The 22678-nt window shown below is 44.3% G+C and overlaps 2 protein-coding genes across 7 annotated transcripts in view; both read left to right on the forward strand.

The window, feature by feature from the left end:
• The first annotated feature begins 1225 nt into the window (after positions 1-1225).
• LOC113588819 (serine/threonine-protein phosphatase 4 regulatory subunit 3) lies at positions 1226-10292 on the forward strand. Of its 2 annotated transcripts, none has more exons than XM_027028185.2 (16): positions 1226-1661; positions 3196-3251; positions 3367-3465; positions 3808-4431; positions 5118-5195; positions 5311-5427; positions 5761-5880; positions 6112-6243; positions 6688-6784; positions 6902-6943; positions 7088-7246; positions 7688-7857; positions 7949-8088; positions 8183-8331; positions 8425-8621; positions 8706-10292. In XM_027028185.2, the coding sequence occupies exons 1-16, from the start codon at positions 1520-1522 to the stop codon at positions 8817-8819; spliced, it is 2436 nt and encodes an 811-aa protein (XP_026883986.2). In that variant the 5' UTR covers positions 1226-1519; the 3' UTR covers positions 8820-10292. The 2 variants fall into 2 exon arrangements, with proteins under 2 accessions (XP_026883986.2, XP_026883987.2); XM_027028186.2 differs by having other exon boundaries at positions 8506-8621.
• A 1219-nt stretch (positions 10293-11511) lies between these two features.
• ccdc88ab (coiled-coil domain containing 88Ab) overlaps positions 11512-22678 on the forward strand; it is a 45519-nt gene continuing 34352 nt past the window's right edge. For 3 of the 5 annotated variants that reach the window (XM_035530356.1, XM_035530349.1, XM_035530352.1), the window contains exons 1-3: positions 11512-12683; positions 12907-13007; positions 21227-21335. In XM_035530356.1, coding sequence (XP_035386249.1) covers positions 12621-12683; positions 12907-13007; positions 21227-21335 — 273 coding nt within the window. In that variant the 5' untranslated portion in view covers positions 11512-12620. The remainder of the gene's footprint in view (positions 12684-12906; positions 13008-21226; positions 21336-22678) is intronic. The other 2 variants (XM_035530355.1, XM_035530350.1) reach the window with 1 other exon arrangement.

The following is a 22678-nucleotide window of genomic DNA, read 5'->3' on the forward strand; positions in this document are numbered from 1 at the left end:
GACAATTGCCCAGGTGACCATAAAGTGCGGTATATACAAAGGAAATGCTCCATAAGTGTGGTATATACCAAGGAGATGATCCATGAAATGTGATATATAATAAGGAGATGCCCTGTCAACACTGCTGTTCTGCACAGCCCTAAATCCCCTCAGTCAGATTATCAATAAGAGTGGGTATGGATACAGATTCAGGAGCAGAACTACCATCAGTTAGGGAAAATGACATTGACTCATTGATCCACCTGACCAGGGTCTACAGCAAGGACATAGGAATGTCATTTGAGCTGGAGAAATGATAGTAAAAAGAGGAAACGTGATCAGGACAGATGGAATTAAACTTCCACATGGCTGTAAAACAAACAAGAAGGATAGCTACATGTACCTAGGTATTCTCCAATCACACAGGAGCCATGAGGCAGAAATGAGAAGTGCAACAACACCCATATACACTTCATAGGGTAAGGCAGGTCTTCAAAAACCAGTTGAATAAGAGCAAAGACATAAACATGTATGCTCTTCTAGTCATCAAATACCGAGCAGGCGCAATATTCTGACGCAGAGAAGAAATGGAAGCTGCCAACATCAAGAACAGGAAACTCCTCACAGCGCACTGGGAATATATAAACTGGTCTCTCTTCCTACAAATTCAGAAACACTTTGAAATGATGAATGACCTCTGTCATGAAACATCTGGTTTCTCTGGAAACCCCGTGTACCAAGTGGCTGGCATAGTTTACAGGAACATCTGTGATGAATACAGACTGGAAGTTCCTGAAAGTGTGACATACCCTGAGAAGTGACTGAGCTAAGATCTTGTGAACAGATCCAGACTTACAAAATGGTAATGGCTAGCCTACTGGACAAAGTAGTGATGGACAAACAGCAGAAGATGACCATAGTAATAGATGTATTATTATTATTATTATTACTATTATTGTTGTTGTTTATTATTGTTGTTATTATTATTGTCCTGTTTTATAACAGTTCTGAAAGAAAAAAAGTATTTTTCATGTTAACCTAAAAGCTAAAACTATATCCTATCTGGTAAGAAAGGGCTATAGCTATCAAGCTGCAGACAAAAAATAAAACAACTTTCCCCACACTTTTCAGTTCGCTTATGGGAAACCTCCCAATCCCTCCAATCCCACTCGGCTACCGTAGCCCCTCACGGGAGACCCCGCGGCGGAAAAGCACTCTGACTGACGTCGCGGAGAAAAAGACACAAGCTCGGATTTCAAGATGGCGGTCGTTGGACGTTAGCGACGCGGCCGTCGGCGATCTAGTTAGCCCGGCTGTATCCCCCCCCCCAAAAAAGACGTTGCTGGCTGGGCAGTGGCGCGTTTCGTTTTGCTTTTTGTGCTGTGTGTGAGGAGCGAGGGATCCCCCGCGCCGAGCGCACGCAAAACCGCACATTGTTACCGCGCTTGGATCATGCGGTTAGTAACGAAGTTTGAAGCCAGAGGTTAAGGAACACGCACCCCGCGAGGACTGGCGAAGCCGCTCCTCGTTCGCCGCCACCATGTCGGATACTAGACGGCGTGTCAAGGTTTACACGCTCAACGAGGACCGGCAGTGGGACGACAGAGGAACGGGACACGTTTCGTCAACCTATGTCGAAAGGTTAAAGGGAATATCTCTGCTGGTTCGGGCGGAGTCCGACGGTGAGGTTTGCGAACGATGCTAACGATGCTAACTGGCGACGCTCGCGCGTCGAGACCGTTAGCCAGCTCGCTCGAGCCGTGGTGGAGTTTGTTGTCCTCTAGCTCTGATCTTTCCGTCTGAATATAAGGATAGAAACGCATTTACATTTCTTTGTCGGTTTCAGATGGTAGTTAGGTAGCTTGCTTGGCTTTGTTGACTCCAGTTAATCAGCTGTGCTAGCTGGTTTTGGGGTTGAGTTTAAAGGCGCTGGTTTACACACACACACACACACACACACACACACACACACACACAGGTAGCTAGCGTTAGCCTAGCAACACTAGGACAACAGAACTAGAGGACTAGATGGACTTCGATGCTTCTGTAACTTCAGTGTGGCCTCGATGGAAAAGGCTTGCTGCCTGTGTTGCCAGGGAAGGGATATTGGGCCGGTTGTGCCCAGAGCGAAGCTTAATGGTCCAGAATAACGAAGTCGAGTAAAACGTTTCGTGGCCAGGGCAGGTGTGCTAGCTAGCTGTTAGCTAACCTAAGCCACTGTTTGAGCAGCTGGCTAACTAACGCTAGCGAGCGATCCTGGAAAGGCAAAAGCGTCCAGACGGATGTGCGTTTGGCTTTCCGTTTTCAGTCCGTTAGCTTGCTATGCTGTGTTGGTTAGCTGCGCGGTTTGTTGACTACGTTTACGTTGCGCTTGTTTTGTAGTTAGCTATCTTAGCTGACCGTCAGGGCTTGGAAAACGGACAGATGTTGATGCTCGACGGTCTCAGTGCCGTAGTGCGGTGGTTTAGGTTAACCTTAGAATAAATTTTAACACGTAGGAAGCTAACTAGTTAGCATAGCTACCCGAGCTAGTTTCGCTGTGTTGGGTACCTCCTGAGCTGTGTTGTCTTTTGTCATCTGGTCTAACCAATAACCAGTCGGTGTTTGTAACTCGGCACATACTGCATGGGGCCAACATGAAAGGCCGAGGGGCTGGATTGTTTTTAGCAAATGTTTTAAGGAATATTGCTGTACCAATTATGCGTCCCTTGATTGATTCGTGCGACCTTAGTTAATTTAGAACTATCTTACATTTTCTTTGGCTCGTTATACATACTGTTTTTGTCATTGGTCTAGTCTTGGACAGTTACGTTGTTAACATGTACATTTTTTACGTTAATTTGAATTTATTAGCGTAATCAGTTCCCAGTTATGCAGACTTGCCCAGCGAAGCCACATCCACGTGTAAATTTGTTTTTACCAGTAAATTAAATATTGCTGGCATGCTGCGATTCCACACTAGTAAGTCCAAGGTCAGTCTCGCCAAGAGATAGGAAATGGACTCAGTGGAACTTGCTCTTATGCCACTTATCACTATGCCATCAAAAGTTGTTTTGCTCATGCTTTGTATTTAATTTGTTCAATTGTTATGGAACAGTCCACTTGCTGCAGACTTTTAGTTGCTGCTGTTCTTGGAGCTGTGCATTCTTCTAAGTTATGTCTTTGTAATTGTTCATTGTTTGTAAAAACAATTTTTTTTTTTTTTTTAAACTATAGGCTCACTTTTACTGGAGTCCAAAATCAATCCAAATACTGCATATCAAAAACAACAAGTGAGTGACATTTTTCCTCTCTTCTTACATTAATTTAGACAGATTAGATTAATTTAGTGCTGTCAGTTTTATTTGGTGTATTTCATCATGCCGTTTCTTATGTTTGTGTCCTCAGGATACCCTTATTGTTTGGTCTGAAGCAGAAAACTATGATCTTGCATTGAGTTTCCAGGAGAAGGCAGGTTGTGATGAAATCTGGGAGAAGATCTGTCAGGTAAACAGCTGGACATTATTTACTGCTACCTGGCACTGTTATGTTTTGTTTACAGTGGTTAGTGAAATGTACTTTTGTTATGCTCCAAAATGTCACGATTGCTTAGGTGCTAGTAGGGAATGATGATAATGGCATATTGTCACAATCTTTGATGTCATGAAGGACATTGCATAAGAGTTTAATTCACTAATTTAATACAGTCATGGTGGTGTTGGTTACAGGTGCTCTAATGTTCTTTAATGCAGTTGTTTAGTATTTGTATAGGTATTGGAAACCATGATGTGCAAAGTAATGTCTTCTGTGTCAGTTTATTCTAATTGCCTTATTTCCCACCCCTTCTAGGTGCAAGGCAAAGATCCATCTTTGGAGATCACTCAGGACCCCATTGATGAATCCGAGGAGGAGCGCTTTGAGGAGATGCCCGAGACCAGCCACCTGGTGGAGCTACCCGCCTGCGAGCTGGCTCGCCTGGAGGAGATAGCTGACCTGGTGACCTCGGTGCTCTCCTCACCCATCCGGCGGGAGAAGCTAGCACTGGCACTCATCAGCGAGGGCTACATCAAGAAGCTGCTGCAGCTCTTCCGCACCTGTGAGGACCTGGAAAATCGGGAAGGCCTCCACCACCTCTACGAGATTGTGCGTGGAGTGCTTTTCCTCAACAAGGCCACGCTCTTTGAAGTCATGTTCTCAGACGACTGCATCATGGACGTGGTGGGCTGCCTGGAGTATGACCCAGCTCTTGTCCAGCCCAAGAGGCACCGGGAGTTCCTCACGAAGACGGCCAAGTTCAAGGAGGTGATCCCCATCAGGGACTCGGAACTCAGGCAGAAGATTCACCAGACATACCGGGTGCAGTATATCCAGGACATCATCCTGCCCACGCCGTCGGTCTTCGAGGAGAACTTCCTCTCCACCCTGACATCGTTTATCTTTTTCAACAAGGTGGAGATAGTGAGCATGCTCCAGGTGGGTCTTCTCAACCACAGATAGAAGCAGTTATGTCTGTACCAATATTAATTCAGAGCAAAATGAGGAATGTAGATAACTCTGTGTACAAAAACTGACTAGTCATTGATGAACTTTCAGAGCAGAAAATCTTATGGCTGCTTCTCAGTTACAAGCACTTATTTCATGTGAAATAAGTGGTTATATGAAATGTTTGTCGCATGCTACTTTTCACACATTACTGCACACAGCTGTGACTTGGTCAAAAAAGACATGATTTTCAACACAAGTGACATTTTACATATTACATGTTGACATAATGCATGATGTGAATTGGGAAATAAACCAAGAATTTTCATATGCGGTGATATTAAGTGTATAACACTTCTTGGTGTGGTTTCAGGTTAGGACCATTATTAATTTTTCTTAATGAAAGAATGTGTAGAATGCAGTTTAATACAACATTTTTCTTGTTTAATGAGTCTGTGGGAGTGTGTGAAGTCTTAGCCCTGCCTTATTATTGACCATTTTCACTTGGCCTTCTTGCCGATCAGGTGCATGCCGCGTGATCACAATCCACTCATTTTTGCGCCGCCTTCTTAACTCTGAGAAATACTGGCCAAATGGTCATATTCCATTTTTTAATAACCTTAAAAATTTTCTGTGGAATTTATGGAATCACTTATGGAATCTTTTTTAAACGCCAGGAGGATGAGAAGTTCCTGACTGAAGTGTTTGCCCAGCTTACGGACGAGGCTACAGAAGATGCTAAAAGAAGGGAGCTGGTACTTGCACCACCGTCTTTCTCTGACTCTCATTACTTGAGACTTTAAATGCACTGTTACCGCAGTCTCAGTGGCCGTGCTGTTGTGTAATAGGGATCTTTCTTTCCCTCTGCAGGTCAACTTTTTCAAAGAGTTTTGTGCTTTTTCACAAACACTGCAACCCCAAAATAGAGATGCTTTTTTCAAGACATTAGCAAATCTAGGAATTCTTCCAGCGTTGGAAATCATTATGGTGAATTAAGTGCATTGTTTTTCATTTGATTTTTTTCTTTCTTCATTTTCCACTTGTTACCTCGTATCTTATTTCTCATAGAGAATGTTCTGATATTAATGTTAATTATTAACAAAATCATAGTTAACATTGTTTTGTATGAGTTCTACTCTGCCTAATTTGTAGAAACAGGTTACAGTATTTGTATTTTAACTAGATGTTTATTTGGGTTTCTTCTCATATTCCATACTGCATATCTCTACACAAAAGGCATTTCTGGTATCAGCCAAGCACTAGTTTGAGTTTGTGATTTGGAATGTGGTTAAATACGGAAATTCACAATTTTTTCTTCAGGGTATGGATGACCTCCAGGTGAGGGCAGCAGCCACAGATATCTTTTCATATCTGGTGGAGTTTAGTCCTTCTATGGTCAGAGAGTTTGTGATGCAGGAACCGCAGCAGGCTGATGATGATGTGAGTCGGGGCACTGCAGCACAACAGTACAATAATAGAGTAAATGCAGGGTTACACACGTGGTTCTGCAGATCACAAGTTAAGTTAAGTTAAAGCTGCACACATTTTACCAGTTATGGCATGTGGCTTGCAAAATCATATTTTAGCAGGTCTCAGTTCATTGTGGTTGTCTTCTGGTGAATTCCTAAGGATGAATTTTACAGATTTGTGTGCATGTGTGATGTCAATCAGGATGTGCTGCTGATAAACCTGGTGATAAAGCAGATGATCTGTGACTCTGACCCTGAGCTGGGTGGTGCGGTGCAGCTCATGGGCCTTCTGCGCACCCTCATCGACCCTGAGAATATGCTGGCCCCCACCAACGTAAGTCACTGGCACACCTTAAAGCATGGATGCTGCTTCTGCTGTGCAATGTGGAATAAATGAAGGCTTTTGCTTCCGTGGTTTCCATTTTTTGCATGTTCTAGTTGCCTTTAGCAGGAACAGACTCATGTCAGTTGTATTGTGTAGATAAGGCAGTGTTGTGATTACTGGCACCATGGTAACTACAATATACTGTTTACTACTCTGGATGTTTGGTGTGGGTATTGTTGGGAATCACAGAGAAGTCATCATGGCCAGGGGCCTTTACTTTCATGTATCTATACTATCCGTATGAGCTGTCAATCACTGAGATTCCATCATGGCTAGAAGTAATCATAGTAGCAGAATATAAATGTAATCAAAAGCTTGGAATGGGTTGGTATGTGTGTATGATTTTTTTAAAAATTGTTTTAATCATTTTATCTTTATTTCCTGCTCTACTAGAAAACTGAAAAGACTGAATTCCTTAGCTTTTTCTACAAGTACTGCATGCATGTACTCACTGCCCCACTGTTGGCCAACACAGCTGAGGAGAGGAAAGGTGAGCACTTTTATTAGACAGATAGCCCGCAGACCTGCATCTATAGGTACATATGTTAAATGTTTGTTAAATCACTTGTCATAAGGGTTACTACATTTTCTTGAATTTGGTCCATAGATTTACCAGAGGATTCTACAAAAGTCAACCCAGTTTGTCCAGGTAAGCATTGCTTGCTTTCATTGCACACATCCCATTGTTAGTAACATTGCTAGTTCTATGTTTAAGGAGACTCTCTTTTAAGATCAAGGCTTTCCCTATATTTTCCCAATATTTCCATATATTCTTTTTCTCCTGCTCCCTCAGATAATTTCCAGACAGCCCAGCTGCTGTCTCTAATACTGGAGCTGCTCACTTTCTGTGTGGAGCACCATACCTACCATATAAAGAACTACATAATGAATAAAGACCTACTGCGGAGAGTGCTGGTGCTCATGAACTCCAAGCACACCTTCCTGGCACTGTGTGAGTCTCAGGACTGAAGTTAGTCACGCTGGGTTGAACTTTTCATTGGGATAGCCGTGTACATTTCTGAGGATAACCAGTTTTGGCATGTTTGGTGAAGATCGTAGTTTGCAGTGGACAGCTGTTTAAGATGCAGTTTTTATGCAAAAGATTCTCTGCTGCATTCATGAGTGCAGCCTAGAAATGGCATTTGGTGGGATGGGACTCAATGACTTCCTCATCCGTCTGGTCTTCCTCCTATTCTTGGTTACAACTGTCACTTTTGTTTGTCAATTCAGCAAACTGTGGAATACTTTTCAAAGATTTAGATTAATTTGGTAATGTGTGCCTTTAGAGGCAGTCCAGAACAGACTTCTGCCTTTGATGGGAAAAGAGATTTTACACACTGTTTTGTGTAATGGGTTAATGGAGTATATTCTAACTGTTCTTATGCACGTGTAGGTGCCTTACGTTTCATGAGGAGGATAATAGGTTTGAAGGACGAATATTATAATCGTTACATCATTAAAGGGAACCTATTTGAACCGGTCATCAATGCCCTGTTGGACAATGGGACAAGGTATAATCTTCTCAACTCGGCCATCATTGAGCTCTTTGAGTTCATCAAAGTGGTAAGAACCTGAGAAAATCTCTTTTGTACACATTCGTGATTGATCTGTAAACATCAAAATCTTAAAATGATGCGTTTTTTCTCGTCTTCAGGAAGACATAAAATCGCTCATTGCTCACATAGTCGACAACTTCTACAAAGCACTTGAATCCATTGAATACGTCCAAACGTTCAAAGGCCTTAAGGGCCGCTATGAGCAGGAAAAGGCCAGACAGAGTCGATCTCTTACCAGGTCCGTCCAGAAAAGCTCAGCATCATCCTTCCAGTGTAATGTCTTTAGCTTTAGCTTGTTGGCTTTTAATTGAAACCCCACATCATGCCCATAGGTATCGTCGGGAGGCCCGGTCTCTGGAAGATGATGAAGAAATGTGGTTCAATGACGAGGAAGACGAGGACGACGCAGATGCAGGTGTGGAGAAGAGAGTCGAGGAAGACTTTCCAGAGAGCTATGGGAAGTTCATGGGGGCGAAAAAAGGTATTCCGTGCATTCTGCATATAGAATTCCCATCTTGGCTCTTCGTATAGGCTCCTCCCTCCCTCCTCACTTGTGTCTTTTGTCTCTTTGCAGTTAAAGACAGTGAGGACAAAGAAAACCTTCCAAAGCGGACCCCAAGCGGCAGCTTTAAGTTTACGTTCTCTCATTCTGCAGGGACCACCAACGGAAGCAGCAGCACCAGCAGCAAACCGGCGTCATCGGCCTCCCCTGCCGCACCCAATGGCTCCTCGGCCAAGGTGGCATCACTGCCAGCTGCACCCATGGTGAAGGTTGGTATGGCCTGTATGTAACACTGCAGTCTCCATTGTTGGACGGTTGTTTAAACGTTAAGTGACCTGCGTATCATTGGACAGGCGGGCCTGGTCGGCCTTGTGGACTACCCGGACGATGAAGACGAGGAGGACGAAGAAGAGGACGATGAGGAAGAGGAACTGTCGCCACGGAAACGGCCCCGCCTTGGATCGTAAACAACGGCCATGGTCCTCCGCTCCGGTCTCCCGTGGGGCCAGTGAGTCCTGGTCTTGGGGGCTTAAGGACCCAACCCAAAACCCCCTTTGCCCCAACCCCCCTTCCCCCCAGCTCTACCTCCTGCTCCCGCACAAACACCAGACTCGGGCATCAGAGGAGCTGACCCTTGCCACGGTCATCTGAACCCCTCCCCACCCACACCCTTTTGTGATCTAGTTGCATCAGATTGCACCAGCAAGGAGGCAGAACATCACCACGGCTGCACCTCCTCCAGCCCCGGGGCAGGGGTTTAACGCCAGAGCCAGTCAGCCTAGCAGGACTAGCCACTTAGTATTGGAAGCTTGATTGGCAGAGCCTAATGAGACATGCTTCTTTTTCTATCTTATTTTATTGTTGTGTTTTTTTCATCCAGGTTGGGTGGAGGCATCAAGGTTAAAGAAGGGGGACAAAGCAACAATAAAAGGAGCAGAACTCAGAAATCGTCAGTGTCCTTGACTTGAATTTTAATTTTCAGATGTTTGGAATCTTGTTTTCTTGAGTTTATTATGAGTAGTGTACAGCTGCTGTTTTTCTTTCCCTCTTTTTAATTCTTTGGCCCTTGAGTGATTATTTTTAATCAAAAAGGGGACAGCTATTCCTGCCAGTGTAAATTTTTCCCCCACATTTTTGGTGCGCATCAAGGTGGGATGATTGTTGACCCTTTTAAATTTTTTGATTTCACTGAAGAAATACAGAAGTTGTGATGCTGGTTTTAAAAGTATGTACTAAACTGCAGTAAAGTCATTTTTGCAGATGAATGGAGCATGTCTGAGGGTGTCTGTGTCATGTGATTGCGTTTATTTAGCCATAAGGAGTCCATGTCTGAAGGTCTGCCAACCCTGGGATTCCTCTTCCTTTTGGAAGGATGCAAGCTCTGCTCGTTGTCAGATGCGGCATGTCACCAGCATAGTGTGTTCCTAAAGTGTTAAATACTGTCAATATTAATGACCTTGAGCAGTATGTAGACATTGAGGTTGCCCTTTAGGTCTGGGGTGGTCTATCCTTGCTCGTGGTGATCCACAGTGTAGAACTCACATCTGGCCAAAATTTAGGACAACTGGTTCTAATGTTCAGCTACCCCTGAAGATCTCGACTGGGTTGGTCAGATACGTGTAAGGCGGAAAATGAATGGGGTTTCGGCTTCCCTGTGCAAAATGGGTCTCGAGCATGGCAGGACACCCTGGATTTAAAATGGTGCCATGTGAAGGTGATGCAAACTTCCTCCGAGCTGAAGGTGTTGAATTCCAACTTGCGTTATGTCCGGGTTGTTTAGACTTGAGTACTGATGGCTGTTTTCTTTCTTCTCTCCATGGATTTTTGTACAATTCCAATGATTACCATTATCTCCAATCCAGAGCATTTGTATACATTTGATATTTGAAACAGTTTTCCGATTAAATTTAAGCCTGGCATTAAACAAGTGGTCTAGTTAATATGGTGCTTTTTTTTGTTCATTGCAGATATTTAAATGGAGGAGAACAGCATCAGAGATTCCAATAAGTGTTGCTTGGAAAGATACACTGGAAATTAGAGCCAGTACTATTTGAAAAGCTGTAGCTTCTGTGTTTAGTGTTTGATTATGTTATATATGCAGTTTAATAATTATATAAACACAGTATACAATTATATTAACTGGGATACGTTTGCTATATATTAATTTTGGCCCCTTGACAAATGCACTTTTATTATGTCAGAAGTGTTTAAAGCTGTTTAAGCGAAGAATCTTGAGTAGCAGTGCAGTCCAGTGCAGTGTGTGGTCTAGGCTCCTGGCTCTTCACACAGCGCAGTGTTTTGTATGGCTAAAGCGCCGCTGATGAGTCGAGCTCTGGCTGTTGCGCCCGGAGCGCACATGCCGCTTGGTAAAGGATTTGTGTGTAAGCGCAAGCAGCAGTTGGACGTGCGCTCTCCGCGTGGTGGTGGTGGTGTTGGTGGCCGAGGGTGGTCGACGGTTGGCATGGCAACAGATTAATGTCAGCGATATTCCCTGCCCGAAATTGCGGAGTGTTTTTCTGTAGCGCCGGGTGTTTAGACGGCTCCCAACACTGGGGTGATTCCGCAGTAATTGCACGTCTGACAGACCGCAGGGCTCTTGTGTCAGCGTGCTTGAATTAATGTGGAATATTACATTAGAATTTGAAGCATCGTAACTAATAATTTTGCAATAACCAACTCAGTGATGCGTGCTCATTTAATTTTTTTAAAAAATACGCTCATCTTAACGTGAGTCTTCCAGATCACAGCTTACTCGTAATTACTGAATAGTTACTGCAAAATCTCCCCATCTGCTAACTTGTTTTAATCTCTGAATTGAACAATATGGTACAGAACTGTCACGCCCCACTTAATCCCCTGTATATATTAATCGCTCTCCGGTCGGGGCTCAGTGGGAAAGAAACTTGGTTATTTAAATTTCATTATTATCTCCACAGGACAGAGCATCCGTTCATACAGGACATTCTCCTACTTAAATCCGGATGAGAGAGTTGCGTGTGCAAATGGAGATTGTACACTTTATATAGGAAACCACATACTGTAATACATTGGTCGTACGTTGTAATAAAAATATTACCTGACGCCTCTGTTCTTCTCATCACCGCCAGAGTTCGCCGTTTGACACAAATCGTATTTAATATTAGAAGCATGTTTCACAGCATGAGTTGTGTGCAGACAAAGGAAACATGCCGGTGCCGTGAATGGGTTTTCAAAAACGTGTAACTTTATATAGTGGTTGCCTAAAATAAACCACATTGATTAAAGACTAAATTAAATCATTCGGGAATCACGCAGTTTAACTGAATTGATCAATCAGAACGATAACATAGGTCAGAAAAATTGCAACACTGATTCACAGTGCTTTGCAACATTGTGACTTGTTTTCATTGCACCAGTATCAAGAATCCACCGATGCCCCTCTGTTTCGTCTTCCAGAAGAGCGCCGGCTGGCTGCTTTGCGGATGTGGACAAGCCCACAGGCGACATCACTGCGCCAGTGAAGCCTGTGGACCGCGCGCCGTCCGAGCGAAGGCGGTGCCGTCCTCGCGCGTAGCTTCCGTCGCACGAGCGCCCGGTAAAGCTGTGCGGGCTAATGCGCAGTTCTCCAGACGGGAGAGCAGACATCTGTGCTGCCAAAATCCGCTTTCTTGGAGCACTCGTTAAAGCAGGAATGATCACCAAAAGGGTCTGAGTTGTGCTGTGGGAACGGAAGATGTCCTGAAAGATACGCGCGGCGCCGGGATCTTACCTTGTATTTAAAACGGTGGATTTTTCTGTGATTTTTTTTTGAAACTCCTTGATTGATGGAGCTACTTCGCTCTTGTCGTTCTTTACTGCTTGCAGCTGCTATGGCTGTCTGAAACGCCCGTTACTTATCCAACCACTTTTTGTCCGGGGCAAGTCGGTGCTGTTCTGAAGCTTTCATTTACTAGTTTTGTTGCTTAGCAATGCTGTGAATATAAGATAGGAAACCAGTTTTCGGGACAGACGGTTAATTGGGCAAAGATATGCGTGGTATTCCTTTTCCAGAGGCAAAGTTGCCGAATATCCCAAGAGAATTTGGTGTCAGTTCAAGCTACAGTGCGCCTCTTCGCTATCATAGGAAACGGACCGTTTCTGTGGGCACAGAGAGAAGCCAACACGAGTAGCTATGTGCTCAGCTACACTCATGAGCAGCGTGTAAACGGAGGTCCGCACCCGGTACAATACTGCACTCATTCATAAAAGCATTTCAACGAATTTGGTAAAATAGTCAAGTTAAGGAGAAAATGGAAAACGAGGTGTTTACGCCTTTGCTGGAGCAGTTTTTGGTGACTCCTCTGGTCGCCTGGGTAAGATTTTTCTCTTATAGGCCACACACACACACACACACACACACACACACACACACACACACACACACACACACACACACACACACACACACACACACACATATATATATATATATATATATATATATATATATATATATATATATATATATATATATATATATATATATATTTGTTGTTATTTATACATGTTCTATTGTGTGTTGGTGAAATACTCTAGGTGAAGACAGTCGTCCAGCCGGCCACGAACGATTGCAGCAAGCTCTCTGAATACATTGAATTAGTAGATGGTTCATACTTGAACGAGGTCATGCTTCAAATGTAAGTACAAGGCAGGCTTGCGAGTTATTCATTTTAACGCCGTTTGTGAATGCAAAGCTCTGCGATGTATAGTGTAATTATCAAATATTTCGACTCGTTTTTTGAGGAATCTTTGGACCGTTAAGACAAAATGTCATTTCCAGTCTAGCGGGGCAGGATTGGATTACCCCCCCCCCCCCACTCCCCGCACACACATATTTACATGCATTTCCCAACATTCCCAACGTTTCAGTGCTTCTCTTGTGCGAGCTGAAATATTTATTACAATCAGCTTTTCAGTGACTGCAGTGGACCTGTTAGAATTTGTTTGCAATGTATCACATTCGTATAAGGGGCAAGCCCGGGGCCACCCAGAAATAATGGCTTAGTAGCTCATCCGGAGATCTTTTATTGGCGGATTGCCACTGGCATCTTTAAAATGAAACCTTCGTCAGATGTGAATGCTTGTCACTAACATCTGGGCGTAGCTGGGCATTGCGGGTCCTCGTGTCGAGTCATTCATTTGTCATCCAATACTACAAAAGAGAACATATGATCTGTGAGTCAAGCCCGCATCACCGCAGTGGATGTGCGGAAAGTTTCAGGTCCATTCGCAGCCCTGCCTGCTGCAGTTTGGTTCCCTTTTGCTTCCTTTGATTTGCGTGCGTAAGAACTGAAGCGTCTCGCGATTTGGATATCCGGTATCTTTTGGAGTGTCGCGTGCGCGTTCACAGCGCTGTTGTTGTACGCGCGGTAACAGATTGCTCGCGAGAGCCGTGTTATAAGTGTAATACAGTAGATGCTGGGTTGTGTGTGTGTGTTTGTGTGTGTGTGTGTGTGTGTGTGTGTTTGTGTGTAAGTCTCTTTACAGTGAGGTACAGCCAAAGTTTTCCTCAGTTGATTGTGCGTCTCCAAGCACACAGGCCTGGTTCAGGCACTAAGCTTGGCCAGCTGTTGGCATTTGTCCTCTCAGCATGGTTTTACGGACAGAAGGCACATTGTCTGAGAGTGAAGTGAAGCACGTCTTTGTTAACTGGTTAGTGTTTCTGCACACTGGTCCATCTTTGGCGAGCTACATGTGGAGCTGGTCACTTCTCAATGAAGCAGAACTGATTTCTTCCCCATCAGTTCTTTTGTGGATTGTTCTGTGTCTCTCTGCAAGCCTTGAGTGCGAAAGAAAAACAATCCTAATTGAATGCCGATTGCCATGAGTAGAGTAATGTTGGAGTCAGTATCTTTTATTGCCCTCTCTCTCTCTGCCAAGAAATTACTAGACAATTACAACAGTGCTTGTCAACACTTGAAATGCAGGAGCTGGCTGCCTGCGCAGACGTCAGGCCCTGCACTTTGCTGTGTAATTTAATTTTGCCAACAGATACCATAGGGACCTGTTGGCATAGCATCCATTATAACCTCTGCTCCTGGCACTGGCTGTATGCTCTGGCTCGTGATCAGTACTCGGTTCTCCTAAAGGGCTTCTGTAGCCTTGTTGACACGGACGGTCATTATAAAGGAGAATGGCTAGAGGGGAATTGATCTGCCCATTTGTTTCAACGAAAATTGACTTTTCCAGGGGCGCAGCGGAGAGTTCAACCCGGGAGCCGGGACTGTGTTACAACCGATTTTCTGGTGAAGGGCAGTGGGGGGGGGGGGGGGGGTATTCTACATTTAGTATTAATAATCATTTCTAAAAAGCACAGAGATGTTAGCAGACAACATGTGCCAAGTACTGGGTAGAACAGGTTTGTTTGTGATTATTTTTTACTTCCTTATTGTGTGACTTCAGTAGCCCAAAGGGAGTCCAAGCCTGTGTGATTTAAAGACATCAGGACACTCAGACCCACACTGATCAGAAATGATTACCAGTGCAGGTTCGAATTGTGTTTTATCTGATAAGGTGGGTTACCAATTGTAAAAAAAAAAAAGTGGTATGGCACATTAATCCTCTTAAATGTATTAAAAATGTCTTAAAAGTAATACTAGTGAACACATTTTATCCTGCAAATTACTTCAGTGAGATGGGTGGTGCAATGCCAACTGTTGGCTATAATGAATTTCTCTTCAAGAACAAATTTGAATGGAACCAGGGCTTTGTGGTGCCTACTGCTTTGTGTCAAAGATGGATGGTGGAGTTTGCCCTCCAACTGGAGCCTTTAGATTAGCCAACAGACAGGGGAGGAACCGTCCTGGATTACAGGAACCATCCTGGATTATCTAGCGGTTTATAGGATGCAGCACAGATGGGGGAATGCCCTTCCCCTCGGTGAGCATCAGACCATGCTACACTAGCCCCACCCCCAACTGTGCTGACTGACAGATTCTCGCTCCTCCTCTGCTCCTGGGGTCCTTCCTGCTGTATGTGTATGACATCTATTTTTAAAAATATATATATATCAGTATCACTGCATATAGCAATATTTGAATGCAATGGTAAGCCCTTGGTTGAAATGGCTACAGACTGGCCTGCAATACTTTGGCCAAAATACCTTTGAGGGATAGCGCAAATGGCGTTGTTCAACAAAATACCCACATTAGGTTCACTGATGCCTCATAACTTTCAGACTGCTCTTCATGCACGCATGTGCATATTGCATGAGCTAATTTTCTACAATATCAAAGACTGTCTTTGCAATTACGTTTAAGAAGCAATATATCGGATGACCCTATTGCCAGTGTCTGTTCCGCCACTCTGTGCTCAGTGGTCTGGTTCGGGATTGACGATTTGAAGCTCACGTGCCTGATTTCCACACAGACTAGTGCCACTTACCCCAGCGGTAGGCCGGCTTTTGAGCCGATAAGATATCTGCCGAATGACAACAGTTTAATTACGCTAATCCTCGTCGGTGCCCTGTGGTGCTTTTTGCGAGCAGACAGAGGGTGATAATGGGATAAACCCACGACAGCACAGACAATATGTCTTCCTCCTCTCTTTCATTCCCACTTTCTCACTTTCCTGGTCTTCGCAAATTGCCGTGTCTTCCGTTGTCCTCCCTTCGCTTAGGTGTTGAGGCAGGAATGCCTCCTGCAGGTCCGTTGCTTGATCCTTTATCGTGAGAGAGCAAAGACGTCAGTCAGGCCTGAAACAGCTGAGTTCTCTTCCACCCTCATGACTCTCTCATCCCTCTCTCTCTCTCTCTCTCTCTCTCTCTCTCTCTGTCTGTCTCTCTCCTCCTCTGTCTGACTCTTTGCCTCTCTCTTTTTCTCCCTCTCTCTCTGTTTGTCCAGCCTACTTTTCTCCCTTAACCCACTGAACACAAGACGCATCCGCCCGCAATTTCTGCCCCGTGCATGTGAGTGCGGTACATAAAGGTGGCTTTGTGTCGCCATTTGAATCATCAAAATGAGGTTATGCTGGAGCAGATATGTTGTGCTATTAAAAAGTAAAGTGTTGAATTCTTGTTGGAAGCAGTCGTGACCCAGACAGATTTCTCAGATCAGTAGATATATGCAGACCCACTTCAGCATCATAGCAAAACAAATCTCTTCAATGGAAAAAAACCCCCAGAGCTCATACAGCAGCTTGTATTGGAAATATAAGCGCTGCTACTTGCATCGAAAGATGCTTTTCATTACCTTATAGGGACACACAAAAAGCTCCTTATTTAGTGTTTCCTTTTCCTGCTGAGACCATCTTCAGTCGATACATCTTCAGTCGATATAAGTTGCTTTTTCTCCCCAGACTGCACTGGGCTGGATTGAATAGTTTTCCCTGAAAGATTGCTTTGGTCTGTTTCTGTTGCTGATTGGTCAGACATTAGTGTCCTCTTTTATGGTTGACTTACATGAGTGCTTTTACCCTCTTGTATGAAGGCAGCTATTGAAGTGTGTCTCTGCCTTTGGATTTCTGTGCAATTGGCTTCACCCCCCCCCCCCCCCGGCCTCTCTTACAGCCCCCAATCCTTCGTCCTCTTCCTCCCAAGGTGCCTCCCTGCCCACAGATGGAGAGTGACGCGCCCTGTCAGATGCAGGTTGTTCTGTGGCATTACCCACATTCCAACGCTCTGCGTTGGACGGCGCCCTCCCGTGCTTGTGGGTGTTTGTTTCAAAATGCGGCGATGATCCTTCATTCTCAAGGCGGTGATTCAGCCACACGTTTTCTGGAATGTTAAAATCGATTATGAACACCGATATCCTGCGTTCAAGTATGCGCTCAGTGTGGCGACAAATTAAAATTCTTGACCTGTTCTTTAAGCATACAAATCCACAAACCCCAGAGATACATGTGATCCCCGGCGCTCTTCCTGTTGTGGTGCAGGAGGACGTGTCGGAGGAGCGAGCTAGTTACAGCTACCGCTCTTAACATCTAACGGTGGCTCAATTTATAATAATTCAGAACTGTACTAAAGTGCTCAATGCAATCGTGCTGAAATGTAAGACTTTGTCATGCATGGAATGGGTCTTCAAAGAATCCTACTTTGCTTGAATCGTTGGTGAGGTCAGAAGTGTTATGCCCTTGACCCCATCTCCTCCTAGACACCTCATCCTAGGAGGCCTATCCATGACACTGAGAAGAACACGGAGCTGGAGCCGGAGCTACGGTGGCCATCCGCACAGAGCCGGATGCCCTTCCGCCCCGTTCCTGAACTGCAGTGAAAAATGGTGTCCTCGAGCTTGGCTTGCACCGCGTTTAAACGGGCGATGCGGCTGACAGGATTACAGCTCCCACCATGGTGTTGAATTAAGGGGTTACGCCCCGCCTTGATGTCACCCTCTAAAAATTCTGCTGAATAGGTCTGAACCAGGGGGTCACGTGATGGGTGTATTCACACTACTCTTAAAAGGGCCTTGTTCCCTCATTTGCAAGACTGAGAGGTGGTTTGTGTGTGTATGTGGGTGCATGTGTGTGTTTGTGGGTGCATGTGCGTGTTTGCGTGTGTATGTGGGTGCATGTGCGTGTTTGTGTGTGTATGTGGGTGCATGTGTGTGTTTGTGGGTGCATGTGCGTGTTTGTGTGTGTATGTGGGTGCATGTGTGTTTGCTTCTGTATGTGGGTGCATGTGGGTGTATGTGGGTGCATGTGTGTGTTTGTGTGTGTATGTGGGTGCAGGTGCGTGTTTGTGTGTATGTGGGTGCATGTGTGTGTTTTTGTGCGTATGTAGATCCATGTGTGTGTTTGTGGGTGGACATGTGTGTTTTTGTGTGTGTATGTGGGTGGATGTGTGTGTTTCTGTGTGTGGATGGGTGTGTCTGTGTGTGTTTCTGTGTGTGGATGGGTGTGTCTGTGTGTTAATACTGGTGGTCGTGTGTGTGTCTGTGTGTGTGTGTGTGTATGTGTGTGGATGGGTGTGTCTGTGTGTTAATATTGGTGTGTCTGTGTGTATTTCTGTGTGTGGATGGGTGTGTCTGTGTGGTAATACTGGTGGATGTGTGTGTCTGTGGGTGTGTGTATGTGTGTGGATGGGTGTGTCTGTGTGTTAATACTGGTGGATGTGTGTGTATGTGTGTGGATGGGTGTGTCTGTGTGTTAATATTGGTGTGTCTGTGTGTGTTCTGTGTGGATGTGTGTGTCTGTGTGTGTTTCTGTGTGTGGATGTGTGTTTCTGTGTGTGGATGGGTGTGTCTGTGTGTGTTTCTGTGTGTGGATGGGTGTGTCTGTGTGTTAATACTGGTGGATGTGTGTGTCTGTGTGTGCTTCTGTGTGTGGATGGGTGTGTTTGTGTGTTAATACTGGTGGATATGTGTGTCTGTGTGTGTGTATGTGTGTGGATGGGTGTGTCTGTGTGTTAATGCTGGTGGACGTGTGTGTCTGTGTGTGTGTGGGTGGGTGTGTCTGTGTATGTGGGTGGAGCAGCTACAGTGTTTGCAGCACGCCTACATCAAAAGGTCCATTAAGACTGTTAGAACTGAATGGCCGTTTGTAGCAGTGTGAGTCAGTTATTAACTGCTTTCTTACTTTTTTAAATAATTGCACTCTAGGTTCATTTAATACTATAATTCCACTGTTATTGAATAAATTGGAGCATACGATTGGGAAGTTGTGTTTTTTGCTTTTGTTTTTAAAAAAAATGTTTTTAATTTGCTATCAGGTGGATTTATTTGCTATATATTTGTTTAATTGAAGTCATGTCAGAAGTGCCACGGTTAAATAGATGGTCAGGCCCTTTCAGCATCTAGTGAGTAGCCATGTGCGTACGGGGGTGGAGCCTGTGTGCGTATCTGGGATAGTCGAGGATGAGCAGCAAAACTGTGTCATGGTTCACGTGTAACATTCCTGACTTATATGGGACTCCATGAGACATTGGTGGTAGACACCTACAGAAGGTTACCAAATGCCGAAGCCTTCACGTGTGCTTGTGCTCTTCTCTATATAAAATATTCCTCTAAATTATTATTATTTTGTATTTTTGTAAAATATGCCAATTTTACCTGTCATTTGCATCTGCGCCGTCGCCTGTTGTTGTGCCAGACCACGTAGAGGCCTGATCAGAAAAGTCCCACTGAGAAACAGGGTCAGCGGCTCACCGCGCGCTGGCCATCTGCTGGCTTAGGAGGCTCGCAAGACAGGAGATGTGGTTGTGTTTGAGGCTCAGCAAAGCGCAGGCTGAGCCCATAGGTCCAGGCGCCTGGTGAAACCCAAGCTTCTGTCTCGACCTCAGCAGTCACATACTTGTAGATTATTCGTGGAAAGGCTGCATGGCATGAACAAAAACGTTTTTTTTGCATATTGCATATTTTTGCATACTGTGAACTGCCCGTTAAAAATATGCAAATTACATATTATAGCCTATTACTGTAATATTACAGCCTATTACTGTGTTATCAGTAGTGCAGAGGCCAATACTGCGATTCCGATTAACAAGTAATGTATAGTGGGACCCTAATTAAGTGGGTGTTTCCTTGATCCTGTAGTTCTCCTGCTGGATGACGTAGCCAGTTTTACACAACCAGAAGTCTATTTGAAGTAAACAAATAAGCTTTTGGTTAAAATCCACTGTTAGAGAACCACCTTCTCTTGGTACTGTTTTTAACTTTCCTGACTCTGCCTTTATTCTAGCTAGGTGTTTTATAGCTATCTGAGCCAAAAAAAGAAACTCTTAACACCTTTAAGCTGCGTGATAATTAGGCCAAAGCAGTGGAAAGCCCAGAGGTATTTTCTGCTCCCTTGAAAAGCTACTCGCAAGATTTTCCACAGTAGTTATTTTCCACCTTAGTTTTGGTATTAGAAATTTACTGGAGCATTGAGGTAGCAGACTGAAAGATGTCTGATGGCTTTCAGCAACATTCAAATGTACTTGTCAATGTGTTGGGGCATTTTGAATATTCACAAGGACACAAGTATTTCACAAGTATTTAGCGTATTTCTGCTCTTTTGTTCTGAAATGGGTATTGAGTCCCTTTAGTTTGCATTTATAATGACTGCGAGAAATTCAGCTTGGCTTAATGTGGACATGCATGCTCTAAAATATGCCTTAAAATATTGTGTCAAATGCTATGACACTTAAGATTGTCTGATCAGTGTTAACAGCTAGTCGGTGAAGTACACCAGTGCAGTTAGAATGCACGATGAGATGCAGACCGACCAATAATTGTGTGGGGCGTGTGCTTGATCGTCCAATTGTGGCCTGAGATAATCAGAGAAGGTGGGACCGGAAATGAATGCTCCAAGTAATGCAAAAACAGCTGCACATTAAATGGCGACTGTAGAATCGAATGCCAACATGAAAGGAAAACCACATCCTGGGCATTTAAGGCATTTAGAAATCCTGGCCAGATACTTTTTAAAGTCCCATAAAGGTGACATATCCAGGAACGAGAGCACAAATGATCACCCTACGTTACACTGAAAGAAAACATCGTTATGCAGTTTGATTTCAAAATTTTTCAGCATCGTAAGATTTCAAACATAGCTGTGGAGTTTTTGAAACAAAGTAAATTTAAACAAAGTAAATCCTGTAAATTCATTTTAGTGCCAGAACACGGGCAATGCTCACATAGCCTCACTGCTAGTGCACACACACACGCTCTCTCCAACAACAGTGTGCACGATCTGAGGAATCGGCCCGCCGGACCTGCTGTTTGCGTCGGTTTAGGAAGTGCTTAGCTGACCCCGTGTCTGAGACAAAGGTGCGAGGTGTTCCTCTCTCATAATCACAACACCGCTAATGCAGCCAAAGTGACCTCACAGAAGCCACCAACATGTCTTGGATATTTATCCTCGGCTACACAGCTAGTGGATGTACAGCTTTCGTCATGGATCGCAGCTGTTGGAGATGTAACATTTGCTGCTGTTGTTTTCACAGAAATCCTAAAGCATCTACCCAGAGGGTCAGCAAGAAAGTGAACAATGACCCAGTGTTGCGTGTACAGAATCTCTCCATTCTTATACGGCGGATCAAAACATATTATCAGGTGAGTTTCCTAGCAGTCTTTCAGAAAGGTGCCGTCCTGGTGTATTTCACTACACTAGCTTGTTTATCCTTCAGAATTTTCCATGTTATGTATTGCTTTGTATGTATGTATGTTTATGTATTGACGTTTATTGATTGATGATCTGAGAATACAGTACTGACATAAGGGGAGCCCATAGTTGTGCATTATCAGCCCATAGATGCGGTTAAGCTCGGTGCCTTCATTCAATATTGGACATCTTGGGACACTTTGTGGTTGAGACTATTGAACTTGTCAGCCCATTTCCTCCGAGCAGTGAAACATGAGACTATTAGAGTCTGGAGATCTAATAAGACCTTGCTTCGTATCTTGGGTGGAACTTGAATGAAGTTTGTTAGTAACGTGCTGCATGGGTTAAGATCGAACATCCCCTTAAAAAAAAAAAATCTTTCAGAGATAAAAGGATGAAGGCGTGTGAGCGGTGAGAGTGTGTGACGTGATGACCCGAGAATGCATGGTTAGCAGCTGTGGACTGCAAGAAGGAAACTGGATCATCTCTGAGTACCGAATAATCAGGCACTGGACGTGAACGCAGCTTTTCTGAAACACCCCACTGGATTGGGAAAGAAATGAGGGAGAATGGATAACCAACGGGACCACCAGCTCCCATCAGCACGGTTCACCTGAACAGTCCCTTCAAGCACTACATTACTATAATAGTAAAAGTAATACTACTTGTGATCCTAGTCAGATGTCTTTGTTGAATCATCTGCCACGTCCCTAATTTAAAATTTAGCAGCTTCTTTTGTTTGTTTATGTTGTGGCAGTGTTTGTAGTCATTTGTCTGACTTGCAGGTTATAGGACCAACCCTAGAATTAGCCTTCTTGTTTTCCATTAGTGAACATGTCACCTAAATGTACGGTAATCGTTTTTTTTTTTGTAATGAGTCAAAAATATTCTCACGCTTCTCTGTGTCTTTCATTACATTTCATTAAATAAGTCTAGCAGTGAACAGACTTGAGAGTTCCCCTCAATTGCTAGTCACGCCTATGAAATACAAACACTGGAGATGGCTTTGAATGCGCCAAGGTCATTAGCAGAGCGTCAGCTGGGTTTGACTTGTGTACCACATCGTGAGGGACTCGTTAGAGGTAGAGCCTTTCAGACCGCTGGATCAGCAGAAAGACTTACTAATTAACCCTGCCTGGGATGGAGGCATCCGATGGACAGCGAACCCCCTGGCCACCGCAACCCCACCCCACCCCACCCCCGCTTCCCTCGCGTCGGAGCTTAGCGGTATGCACGCCAGAGAGGAAATGACTTGCACTCCAGATAAGTGAGCCAGTGCACATTTCCATAATAA

The sequence above is a fragment of the Electrophorus electricus genome, chromosome 9 (genome assembly GCF_013358815.1).
Source record: "Electrophorus electricus isolate fEleEle1 chromosome 9, fEleEle1.pri, whole genome shotgun sequence".
In the NCBI taxonomy this organism is placed as follows: Eukaryota; Metazoa; Chordata; class Actinopteri; order Gymnotiformes; family Gymnotidae; genus Electrophorus; species Electrophorus electricus.

Bases quoted from the DNA above. Each gene is read 5' to 3' on its own strand.
- LOC113588819 (XM_027028185.2), top strand. From the start codon at position 1,520: ATGTCGGATACTAGACGGCGTGTCAAGGTTTACACGCTCAACGAGGAC. The intron at 6,244-6,687 runs GTAAGTCACTGG...CTGCTCTACTAG, and splicing joins ATATGCTGGCCCCCACCAAC to AAAACTGAAAAGACTGAATT. The intron at 6,944-7,087 runs GTAAGCATTGCT...CTGCTCCCTCAG, and splicing joins AGTCAACCCAGTTTGTCCAG to ATAATTTCCAGACAGCCCAG.